The sequence below is a fragment of the Rhagoletis zephyria genome, unplaced genomic scaffold (genome assembly GCF_001687245.7).
Source record: "Rhagoletis zephyria isolate East Lansing unplaced genomic scaffold, Rhagoletis_zephyria_1.1 Rzeph_scaffold_00834, whole genome shotgun sequence".
NCBI classification, from domain to species: Eukaryota; Metazoa; Arthropoda; class Insecta; order Diptera; family Tephritidae; genus Rhagoletis; species Rhagoletis zephyria.
The window spans coordinates 71,975-85,551 of NW_016157918.1; the positions used below are offsets into that span (position 1 = coordinate 71,975).

The 13,577-nt window shown below is 38.5% G+C and overlaps 1 protein-coding gene across 1 annotated transcript in view; it reads left to right on the forward strand.

Moving 5' to 3' along the window:
• Positions 1-10,225, forward strand: part of LOC108361746 (ATP-binding cassette sub-family G member 1) — a 76,339-nt gene extending 66,114 nt beyond the window's left edge. The window contains exons 5-8 of the mRNA XM_017614475.1: positions 5,192-6,061; positions 6,130-6,298; positions 8,916-9,016; positions 9,092-10,225. Of these exons, the coding sequence (XP_017469964.1) occupies positions 5,192-6,061; positions 6,130-6,298; positions 8,916-9,016; positions 9,092-9,592 (1,641 nt within the window). The 3' untranslated portion in view covers positions 9,593-10,225. The remainder of the gene's footprint in view (positions 1-5,191; positions 6,062-6,129; positions 6,299-8,915; positions 9,017-9,091) is intronic.
• The last annotated feature ends 3,352 nt before the right edge of the window (positions 10,226-13,577 follow it).

A 13,577-nucleotide genomic window follows, 5' to 3' on the forward strand; every position in this document is an offset into this window, starting at 1 on the left:
AGCAAAGTCACTATTTTTAATTTTTAATAAATATATCTATCGGTGTTCAGCTGATCTCGAATCTGTGGACATGTGCGACCCTCTGCTACATGAAGATAAAATGGTAGAAAAGTTAGAAAGAACTTTCCTGATTCAGATGATGCTCGGGCCAGGGATCAAAGCCGCATTCTACGGAGTGGTAGTATGCACCTCTGACCACTAGCCATATCTAGTCGAGTCTTATAAGTAAGTGCACACTTTCCGAGATACTTTAAGGAATCAAAAGCTGATTCCACTGCCTTAACATGGCAAAACGCAAGGTAAACCCGCCTATTTATCTTCTCAGCACCATGGATTAACTACTGGAGTTAATACAGTTCATTTTCCATAGAAGGTGTCCAGAAATATTTGCACTACATTTGGTAATGGCTTTTCAAACTGTCGAATGTTTCGACAATACGACGTTTCATTCAGCGAGTTGAGCAAGGTTCTATTCCTGAACATTATTTGGATTTTCTTTCAATCAAAACTGCATAGAACTAAACCTCAGTGATTAGAAAAACGTGCACCTTCAAACCTTAAATGGGGTCTTTGATTACAAGTAGGCTTTGCGGAAGATCTGGCTCTAATTTTCACTGCTGCAAAGCTCGAGGAAATTGTAATTATAGGCCACGTTACGGTGGAAATAATCTGACAACGAATTTCAAAAGTTGGCCTTATTACCACACGAAGGCCAGACCGAAGCTAACTTGATAAGTATTCGAAGACAAAAAAGGCCAGCGGTTGCAACAACGAAAGATGGAAACACCAGAATAATTCACATTCCCGAAGAGGTCCTATTCAAAGAGCTGTTTATCTGTAATGCTACCCCAGCTGGATGTGCTCATCTTTGAGGAATCCCATATGACCTGACCCTACACTCTGCAGAACAAGGCGCACAAATGCTTATTTATAGCGGAATGTAGCCAAAACTTCTCCCTTGACAAACTACCTGTATAATCACACTGAATAATGGAAGTATCATAGTCACGTTAAACTATATGACAAAGAAGAAGCATGAACTATAACAAAACCGACAAGATGACTCTTCGAGTTTCCGAGAGGAAAGTATATGAAAGTATAATGTATTTTGGAACGAATTTCAACGTGCGTTTACGCTACGTCGTAGACTGCTAGCGCTTTAAATCGTATGCAGTTCTCTTGGAACTGTCATGCAAGCAATTGAAAGAGAACAGCCTGTAATTAGACTGGTCACAACGTAGGCCATGGCGTAGATATAAGCAAGGGAGAAAGCATACCACTCTATAAAAACAGCCCTAATTCAAGATGCTAGCGGTATTTCCGCAACGTAGGGGTTATTTGCGGCAGAAATGGATGTGTCTATATTTGCGAGTTCGTCTGATTCACAGTTTCCTGGTATGTCCCTGTGACGCGATACCTCGCATTTGCCATATTGACCTCCTTCTGCCTTTATCCTAATAAAATCGATGTACTTTCTCATTAATAAAGGCAAATAAAAATCAAAAATCTTAAAGCGAAACTGCTAGTTCTTAGCACTTTAAAAACTGTGCGCTTTATCTGCTTTCGCTTTATAAACCGCTGCTTGTATTCACGTAGAGGAAAATTTTTAAATCGCTTTTAATTCTGAATTAATCAACACAGCACCAGCAAGTCAATGCGATGTTGTCGCCGCTGCTTTTGGACTTTGTGTTAATTATTTTGTTTTCTCAAAGCTTATGCGTGTTTATTTTCATATACAAATGTATGTATGTATGTATGCTAGAACAGTGTAATTTTGCGAATCGCACGAACATGCAGTTTTCTCTAAAGAAATTAATTATATTGTCAAGTTGACACTTAACAACGATATTCGTGTGATAAGATGACACATTCTTATATTGAGGCAGATAAATTCTGATGATCACGTACACAAAAACAAATAGAAATGCACAACTGCTGGGTGTTCTATCCGGATACCTGATAAAAAAAAATCCAAATATCTTAACCGAAACCGAAAAACAAACTGGGAGCTAACTATTCCGCCTCTGTATAGCGCGGTAAGTGAATAGTTCGACGGCATCAATTACAACCATCCATGAACTTGAAGGCCAGGCGAGACAATTTCAAGACGTCCTCAAATTAGCTTTTGAAGAGTGCTGCCCATTGGAAACCAAGAAGCCTCCAAAGGGTGTCACTCAGGAAATTAGAAGAATTGGACTGCATACATACATGTCAGCTCTAATCGCTATCAACTGTGGGATCAGAAGATGTAAAAGGGCTGCATGGCGTGAACACTGTGGAAGCATTTCTTCCCTACCAGAAGTCTGGATGTGCTATGCAACGCGAAAAGACCAGATGGTACCTATACTGGCTCCCGGAAGAAACCAGCAAGCTTCTGTTAGATATGAACTTCCCGTTTTGTACTCCCCCAGACTCAAATCATACGACAAGCGTTGTGAGCGCCGTGACTAACAGAAGGACAAGAGGCCTGGTTGGAAGAATCTTCAGTATGGAAAAGTCGTCGTGCACCATTTTAGCTTTTAGTTCATACAAATTTGCTCTTCAAGATTACTGCTACAACATAGCAAGCTTTTAATAATGGGCCACTAATCAGGTTACTGAGAGTAAGTATCTTACCTGGTACCACACCGTCAACACGAAGTGAAGTCAAAGTGCTCTTTATATCCAAAGTTAAGAAAATCTCGACACAAATCCCAGAGGTGCATTGAACAATTTGGCTCAGCACCCTTTTAGTAAAAAAAAAAAAAGATTAGAGAAACTAATAGCATTTCGCATTAGGGATAACTACCTTAAGGATAAGCCTTCATGTGAGCGTCAGCACGCATATCGGGCAGGCAAGTCTACTATTAGTTAATGCAATGCACAGCCAAACTGAAGTCATTGAACAGGCATTGCAGTATAAACATATTGCTTTGTGTGCATACTTGGACATCTGCGGTGCTTTTGATAACACGTCTTACGAAGCAATGTCAACTATGTTTAGGATGGATATTTCAAGCCTGTTAACTGGTTGGCTCATAAGCATGTTGAAATCCAGAACTACATATAATAGCGAAACTAACAGATAGTATGCAAGCAGTACCTACCACCCATGGCTGTCCTTAAGGGTGAGTCTTATCGCCTCTACTATGGACAGTGGTTGTTGATGAATTGCTAGTAATCTGCTTTGTTGGCTGGCATGAGGACACCATTTGCTCCAGATTTCAAGCTGCGCTCAGATTAGTGGAAGACTGGTGTGCTGGAAAGGGATAGTCAATATACACACTGAAGTCCACCATTGTTCCATTAACCAATAGAATCAAATTAACAAGACCCCCTTGCCAGGGACAGAAATTCATTTCTCAAGAGAGACTCAGTATCTTGGCATAACTCCGGATAAGGGGTTCAATTGGAACTCCCCTTTTTCAAATATTATCAGCAAGGCTATAAGGGCGTTTTATGCTTGTCAAATCTACATGGTACAACTTGCGCAATATCACTCAAACTCACGTATCTATTAGTCTTTCACCATTGTCATAAAACTCATTTCTACATATGCGGCACTGGCCTAGTGACCAGAAATTGAGCAAGAAAGCGCGGATGCCACCTTGAACATACTACGGATACCCTTGGTGTTATTACAGGCATTCCGCAAGGGTCTGTTCTGATTGTAAAGGAGGCCTCCTGGTACGCCCTACGGCTGACCAATGTAAGCTACATAAAAACTGGGCATCTTCGGGTTCACTTGGAGATTCTGACGACATTCCTGAATGATCCAGCTATCAAGCTCACAGATATTATGATACCGAAATTGTTCTTCAACAAGCCCTACAAAGGCGGAATTCCTGAAATGGACTACTTTGAAGCGATAATATCAAGGATTGACGTTTAGCCCCAAGTATGGTATACCGACGGAAATGTGTTCGAGAATGTTTTCGTGGAATAACCAATGGGCGAAAGAAATATTATGTCGGATAGTCAGACAGCATTAAATCCCTTAGGCCCATTTGCCTAAGAATTGATCTGCAACTGTGAAGCCATAAATGTATATATCAATTCGGAAACGCACTTTAAAAAAAGCCGTTATCTGAGTTCCGCGCAGCTCTCGCTGAGGTAACAAGCGTTCCAACTGTGCGAGTGTAGTACATAGGTTAGTAAAAGGTGCTTCCAGGTACTTCATATCTCAATGAAATCATCTCGACGGTGCCCTTTCTGGCCAGCTTATACAGCATGAGGTTTTTTGCAATATCATGGCATGGCATAGTATCCACAAATATTAAAGTAACCATAAAATAATCACAAATACACGAAAGAGAGGTCAGGCATTTATTGACTAACTTTGAGAACGCCGAAGAAACGAGGGTGCCCTTCCACCAACCCTTGTGTCGAGTTCCGACACGTTTGCGAAAAAGTTCAACCCTGCTTGTTTCCAACAACTGTCTGCCCCTTAGAGAAGTCGAGAGTAGGACAGTCTAAAATGTTCAGTGATCAAGTTTATTTTAGCACCCAGGTCCTTAGTCAATTAAGCATCCAGTGTCCTTTAGTCTCTCTGCAGCCCTTGCCACAGCAGCCCTAAGTTCCCCACTATTTCCTACAGCTTTTCGACTGGCGTGGTCTTGTCCAGCGCATTACACCATACGAGGAGGGAAATCGGAAATATTATAGGCGACAGTCCACATCTCTTACCAATTTTCTCAAAGTTAGGCTTCTACTACATCTTCCTAACTGTGGGCAAGCCCAAGTAATTGACTCTATCGGAAAGCGCCAATTAACGCCTCTGATGGAGGGATTGAACCAGACAAATTTATAAGAACCAGACGTGCTTACAGCGAGTCTATGGTTTTCAGATCTCTTGGTCACTTCATTGTAGTAACTCTCGATCAGAATATAAAGAGTATCACAGCTACTTTACCGTGCTATCGACGGGTGCGAGACATTAAGGAATAATGAGTGATCCATTGATTCCGGTTAGGGTGAACCGTGGCACTTACTACAGCTAACTAAAATAACGAGCGCTTGATGCTAACGTCAAAAGGTCTCAGCGAGGAGGATCTCCTCTGATTTGGCCTGACTGTTATATCCAAAATAGATTTTTTAAATATTATGGGTTGCTGTTCGGTGGCATAATACAAGGCAGGCATTAAAAGTAGTCTGAATGAGCTTCAAATCACACAATTCCCATAACTCATTCTATTCTCCATCTTCATTTCAGATCGATGACATTCTACTCACACTTAGCTTGAGCGAACATCGCAATACTCTAACACGCAATCTATCTGGCGGCCAAAAGAAACGTCTCTCCATCGCTCTGGAACTTGTCAGCAATCCACCGATTATGTTCTTCGATGAGCCTACTTCTGGGCTGGACAGCTCCACTTGCTTCCAATGCATACACTTGCTCAAGATGTTGGCCGCTGGCGGACGCACCATCATTTGTACCATTCATCAACCATCAGCACGTCTCTTCGAAATGTTCGATCAACTGTATACGCTAGCCGATGGCCAGTGTGTCTATCAGGGTAGCACCAAGCAGTTGGTGCCATTCCTCTCGACGCTCGGCTTGGAATGTCCCAGTTACCACAATCCGGCGAGTTATGTTATCGAGGTTGCCTGTGGCGAACATGGCGATCACACGCGCAAACTGGTCGAAGCCATTGACAATGGCAAGAAGGACATACGCACCGTTGCTGATTACGAGGGACTAAAAATGCGCAATGATTTGGTAAAAGTACACAATTTAAAGACAATGTTGGATAAGAACGCCACGACGAATACGGCGAGCGGTGGTAAATATGAGGAAAATCTAACGCTCAACAATGGAATTTTAAATGGCAATCTGGTGAATGATATCGTAAAGAATTCGAATGTATCGGCGGCTGCAGCGTCTTCAAGTAGTGTTGCTGTGCCAGTGGTGTGCACAAATGAGAAGGGTGATGCGATAGTTGATGTTGAAAAGGCGGATAATTGTACAACGGCACTACTGTCGGAGGAGATTACTTCGCCGGAACGTTATCCCACATCGCAATTCCATCAGTTCTGGGTTGTGTTACGGCGTACGTTGCTCTTCAGCTATCGCGATTGGGTGAGTGTTTGCACGCGTGAGATTGCATACTTTTAGGCGTACAATAATTCTTGCCGTATTTGTTTTAGACTCTTATGTACTTGCGTTTATTTGCTCATTTGTTGGTTGGCTTCCTTATTGGCGCACTCTACTATGACATTGGCAATGATGGCGCTAAAGTTTTGAGCAATCTGGGTTTCCTGTTCTTCAATATGTTGTTCTTGATGTACACTTCGATGACCATAACGATTCTGTCATGTAAGTATAGCCCTATTGTTTGCAAGCAGAAATGTATCCCATGATGGGGGCTGTATTTTTCATTCACTTTTAGTCTTAAATGGTTTTGATGTTAAATATCTTTGGCCTCGAAAAATATTACAGGAATATTACGAGTAGCCAACGACAGGCTACTACCGTACTCTAATCCCGCCGAACACAAGTGTTTTATCTTCAACATGCATATACTGTCATAAGCAATGACTTCGGAAGATTTTGTCTTTCCGGGGGCATTTTGAACTTGATTGCTAATGAAAGTGAGAGACGCTCTAGGTTCTAAGAGGCTGTACAAATTTCTAATCCCTCGACGATTGCCATATCATATATTTGAGCCCGGGGAAGTGTTAACTATCACTGAATGTGATTTTCATCCTACCCCGCGCTACGTGGACTTCAAGTGCTCTTTCTGCCAGTGATGCCAGATTGTGGGTAATTTCCCTATTTGAGGGATATTTTGCATCAAAAATTATTAAAAGAGAAAAAAGGGACACTTCATATAAATAAGAGATTTTCTTTTGACGCAGTTATTGTTGCATAATTGATCAAAATTCAAGAATATTCGACATTCTTACGTAATTAATCGTTCTGAAGATGTGATGTGGAGTGAAATGGTATATAATTGTTAAAAAGTATAAGGACAATTTCGAAAATTTTCTTACGTTAACCAATTCAAGCACTGAGTAAGAAAGAATCTTTTCAGTTGTAACTGGTGTTTCATGTAAAAAGCGGAACAAATTATCTGATGAAATGTTAAATAGCTCATGAATGTGCTTCAATTTTAAAGTCACCAAAAAATTCTTTTAAGCCCTTAGTGAGTGAGCAAAAAAATGAAAGGGAAAAAATTAATGAGTGAAAAAAATGCAGAAAAAGGGGTTTTTTCTTAACAGCGGTCGGCCCTCGACAGGCAATGGCAAACCTCCGAGTGTATTCCTGCCATGAAAAACAGCTTCTCATAAAAATACACTCGCCATTCGGAGTCGGCGTAAAACTGTAGGTCCCTCCCCTTTGTGTGACAACATCAAGGGGACCGCCACAAATTGGAGGAAAAGCACATATGTGTAAGCGCCAAACTATTATTATTATTTTATATGAATTTTACTTCTTTACTACTGAAACATGTATATGTTTAAATTCGTTGGGAATTTTGTGGGATAAATTTTCAAGATGTGGGTAATTGAGGGATTTTTCCCCCATTTCCGTGGGATATTTAACAGAGAATGTCTGGCATCACTGCTTTCTGCTTCATCCGCTTAGTTAATTTACCAGTTTTTGATTCTCTAAATTGGCGAACCACTTTGCGAAGCTCTACATCTCGAGTTGTTTGATGAAAGCGGAGATAGGATTGAAATGATTATGGGAAGATGATCTGCTGTAGGTGACATAGATTACCACGTTATGCTATTTATTACTCTCACACTAGCCATTTAGTTAGGTAAACTGAGCTGCTGGAACAACTCCTAATCCTGGTGGGAGCGTTGGCGTGCTTGTTGCAGAATGTCAGATCGATCTATCTGATCAGCGAATTAAAGTCCCCTACAATCTTTTGTGAGGCTTTTGTAACAAAGTTCATGGTGTTTGTGTTAAAGTCACCTTCTATTTACCATCCGGCTTTCTCCTCTGCTGGGTGCACCTTTTTATTGCAGGGTGACATAGTAACGGCCAGCAGGTGTAAAGGGTTATATCTAAACGTTGATTATTTTGAACTCGACAACGTCTAACCGGATAGCTATGCACTGACATTTTAGGGTGGTATCCCTTCGGTCGATGTCGAATGTATACCGTGTCGTTGTTGCAGTTAAATTGTAAGGGTTTCGTATATTTTGGGAGTCTGGGCACTGTACTACAGGCTAATGATAGGTCCTTGGTCCTGTTGTGCATGACGCTGTTTGTGTTCCTGCCTTGTAGTAGTGGTTGGCTGCTTCGATGGTGTCCACGAGGGCGGCTGTCCACCCTTATCGTTCTCGAAATGTGGAAAACGGGTAGGATCATTCGCCTCTTTAAGCCAGGGAAGAAGGCGTGCGCAGGAGACTCTTGCTGGCCAATCTGCCTCCTATCCCCAGTGGGAAAGACAAAGGAAGCACTATACTCCTCCTTAGCCTGACGAAGCTTCAGAAACTAGTCGAACACCAACATGGATTCTGCATAATGCATAGCACGACCATAGCATTAAATGCCATCACAATACAGATAAGCGCGGGTCTGGACCAACGTCGACCCAGTGATGAGACGTCGCGGTTGACCTGTCGAAGGCATTCGGCACGATCCCTTGCCAAGACGTCCTGGACGCGTAGCTTCCAGATCGGACGAAGCGATGGGTAACCAGCTGTCTGTGTGGACACCAGATCTTTCTTCTTTAAATGTTTGTTATTAGTTTTTGAATAGTATAAGATAAACCGATGTTAAAGCCTATAGTTAGACTTAAGAGGCAAATATCGTTCTAAATATCTATCTACAAACCATATATCACATACTTAAGCTTGTCTAGCCAAAATGCCAAATGTATTCCACATCCAAGCTTTGGGGGGTGCTAAGCTCACTCGCTCTTCTATTTCATTAATTTTACATTTTGTATCTAATCAATTTCATTTTTCCCCCGCAGTCCCTCTTGAGATGCCGGTGTTGCTTAAAGAGAACTTTAATCGTTGGTACTCGCTCAAATCCTACTATCTGGCCATTTCGGTTGCTGATCTTCCCTTTCAAGTAAGTGTTGCGTCTCTGGAAAAATATGCACTCTACAAAAACTAAGTTCCATCCATTTTTTTCTCTTATTTACAGGCAATATTTTGCGTCGTCTACGTGAGCATCGTCTATTATTTCACCTCCCAACCATGGGAACTCTTCCGCTATGCAATGTTCTTATCCGCTTGCTTGATGATCGCATTTGTTGCTCAATCGGTGGGTCTGGTTGTTGGTGCAGCCATGAATGTGCAGAATGGTGTGTTCTTGGCGCCCGTCATGTCTGTGCCATTCCTGCTCTTCTCCGGCTTCTTCGTTTCCTTCGATGCGATACCCATCTATCTGCGCTGGATTACCTACCTGTCGTACATCCGCTATGGTTTCGAGGGCACCGCTTTGGCCACTTATGGCTACAGCCGCGAGAAACTAAAGTGCTTCCAGACCTACTGTCACTTCAAGTCGCCACTTACCACGCTGGAGGAATTGGATATGGTCGATGCTAACTTCACACTCGATATTGTTGCACTGGTCGTTATTTTTGTGGTTTTGCGAATTTCCGCATATCTCTTCTTGCGCTGGAAGCTGCGAACGGCACGATAAGTGTGGAAAAGTGAATTGGATTACGCTTTAGACTAATTTTGTTTTTTGTATTTCTATGATGCCTTTATGATTTCTTGTGCTTAGATCGTTTTTAAGTATTGAGAGTTCTTTGGCTAGATGTTTTTCTATATATATACACACACACACACACACACACACTATTTACTAAGTGATAATAACTATATGTATATGTATGTAAACGAAAAGTGATGTATAAATTTTTGATAAGCATAAACTTAGGTTAAATTTTACTAGCTGTGTGGAATGTGGGTTAAAAGATTATAATTGACAAAAAAAATATATATATCTAAATAAACAACAGCAGACACGCATATTGAGGGGGGGGGAGCATAAATTCCAAAAAAAAAAAAAAAATATAAATATTTATGCTCACCCAAAGCCAATTTTTACAAAATATTGAAAGCAAAATAATGAACAAATGTTAGGCATAAACAATGTACAACATATATCATTAGAATAAGCATTGAATACTTTGTATATATATACATGTTTAGAAAATATATAAATTATAAATTTTTTTTTTTATCAAATTGCGAATCAGAGCTAAAATCACAAACAAAATGTAACTGCAAATATAAGTAATGTAAACAAAAAAAAAGAAAAAACAACAACTTAAATGGCTGCTTTTGTAAGCTAAACGGAATTGCAATTATATAACTTTTTATTGATGTGCTGAATATGTAAATTTTTGGAGACAATTTTTATGTAATTTTTTTAAATATTTACTGTTAACGACAAATACATACATACATATATACAACAACAACTTAGAAGAGGTACGACATATTAATTCAAAAAAAAATAAAAATTTAATCAATAATTGGTAGTTCTGCATAAAGTTCTATCTTGATGAAGAACTGACAGAAAGTAAATCAAAATCTATTGCCAGTTCATTTACGAAGTATTCCACTGCGTACTTTTTTATAAATGGTGTTTTTTATTGACATATTTAATCATAAATGTTAAGCGTATTTATAGGAACTAAAAAGCTTTACAAGCAATTTAAAATACATACATACATCTGTGGAATTTTTGTGTAGTCCGAGTATTGTTTAATAAACGAAAATAAATCTATTTTGTGAAAACAAACATGAAGAGAGACGTTTTTTATTTACAAAAAAAAATCGATCAATATTATGGCCGCTCAAAATAGTGCGGCAAAGTTCATTTTTAGCGCAGATGCTTGCAAAAATAAGCATAAGTAGTATATGAGCAAATTTCACGAGTTGTTTCTCTTTTTTTTTTGTTTTTTTGGGTCCCACTTCCTTGTCTTGCCAGAAAAAATCCTAAAGCATTCTCCTTGCATATATTTTAATCAATGGAGTTCCAGAAACAAGTACAATACGAAACATAAATCAAATATTTGAACAATTTTAGCTTTAAAACGTTTATTTAGCTGAAAAAGTAACGAAGTTAGACATTTTCCCATTGCCACTCGAAAAAATCATAATTGTTGTTTTTTTTTTTGATTACTTTGGGGAAGTTTTCAAACCGAATATTTATATTAGAGGCAACGAAAGTTGTCATTAAATACAGTACATTTGTGAAATTTCCAGAATGTGCCACCAAACTAAACAAAATGGCAGCATGCAGAATATCTGTCGCAGCTATTTTGTAATTTTTGGAATGTAACGAATTATTAATTTTAAAAATTTAAGATACTTTCAAATGTAGGCACTAAACGGTGAAAATGTTCTTATTGCCGAAACGAACCAATCAAGAGTAATAAAACTAGTGTGCCACCAAATGGAAAAGAATTACATTGATTATAAGATGACGATTATTTGCGAAACAAAAATTCCAATTTTACAATTTTTATTGGCACACTAGAAATTTATTCTGAAATTGTTATATACATGAATAAATTAATATATACATATGTAAATTAGACTGCATCACCAAAAAAAAGTTGCGGATTTTCCGCCGGTATTACAAAATTTACTATCAGGCATGTTCGAAAATTGGAAATCGACTCGATTTCGATAATTTCTTTGATGGTTTTTAATCTAAAAATTTACAAATCTCACAATAAAATGTTTTATTTCATATCGCTGCTGCTTCTTTTACAGTTTTCAATGTGAATGTTCACTCCTTTCACCAGATATAATTAAAACATATTTGGCAAATCGACTCGATTTCAAAGTTTCGAATTTCAGAACATGCCTGTATATATTTTAAGACGTCCACCAAAATATTTCGGACAAATATTAAGACTTTTTTCAAAAAGTTCTTTAACAAACTATTTCTATTCATAAAAAAAAACTCTATTTTTGAAGGTATTTTCAAATCGGTCCAGCTCGCTTAAATCTTCATATTTTTCCGAAATATTTTGGTGGACGTCTTAAAATACAATAGATTTTAAAATTCCAATGGAAAAACAGTACCGATTTTTTTTTTTTTTTTTTTTTTTGTATTGGAAGTGATGCAGTCTAATGTACATATATAGTCGTGAAGAACGCTGTAGAAAAATACTCTACGCCAATTTTTAATTACTTTTAATCTTGAAGAAATTAATGAAAATCTTAAATTTGTATATGGGAGTTGAAATCGGTGGTGTTCTTTGCTTAAAAATTACTTGTTGCACTACATAGTATCTCTTTTTTAGTTTTCATTTAAATACAATTTTGCGATGGAATCATGTTCTTTTTGCAAAACTGAAGCTATTGTTTGCATTGTTTAAGATAAGTATGCCAACATTTTCGACTGGTATTGAACAATGTGCATACAAATATACTTTAAAATGGATTCGATCCACATTTGGCGGCACCATCGAAAAGCATCTTTGTGTAGCTGTTTTATCCATTGACTACAACTTAAATCTAAGCACATGTGTCCTAAAGCCGGTATAAACCAATCGAAAACTGTTATTTTGATTTGAATTATCCACAGCCATGCTAGCCCCGGCGTTTGCATTAACTTGCTAAAGCTATTCAACCGTAATGCGCCTAAGAGTAGGCAATAACTGCAACATGACAGCATAAATTCTTTGTGCATACTAAATTTGTGTATGTAGTAGAAGTTTTAGACTTCGAGTGACTAAAAAATTCCATATTCTACAAGGGAAAGCGAAATTACTTGGGAAAGATATTTTAGCTGTGTACGCTTTGTTCGGCACGTAAGTCATTTACTGCGATGTTCGACATTGTTTTAACCTGTTCATTTCAAACGGAATAATTTATCTTAAATGCCAGTCGCAAATAGTTTTTTTTTTTTAAACTACATATTTACATATTTATAGGTAGGTAAGTATTTTCATATATATTTATAAGCTGTGTGTAGTACTACTGCCCTTAACAATCAATGGCAATTACATACACAGTACAGTAAAAGCTCACAAATTAGAACTATCAGAATTTAGGCTCTTCCAGTTTATTAGAACCAAATGTTTTGAGCAAATTCAACTTTGTAGACTGTAAACAAATAAATAATTTTTCAGCGAGTTTTTTTTTTAATTTTGAATTACTATTTCTTTTATTCTTGACAATGGCAACTACTTATTTTGATTTGATTAAACACTTGTTTTTTTTTTAGTATAAAACTAAGTAACTTCGAGATTTTCAGGTCTATTCCGGGTCTTTGGGACTTCTTCTCGATTTTCGGCACTATTTCAGGTTTTCGAGGCCATTTTTGAGACTACCTCGAAATTTTTGGATTTCCGCACTTGTGCACAAGGGTATATTAATTTTGTTCACATAACGGTTGTTTGTAACAGCCAAAACGAATCGAGATAGATATAGACAAATGTATACATAAATGATCAGAATGAAAAGAGAAATCGATTAAGCGGTGTCTGTCTGTCCGTCCGTCCGTCCGTCCGTCCGTCCGTCTGTGCACACGATAACTCGAGTAAAAATTAAGATATCTTAACGAAACTTGGTACGTGTACTTCTTTCGGGCGTAGGACGGATGGTATTGAAAATGGGAAAAATCGGACAATAACCACGCCTACCTCCCATATAACGGT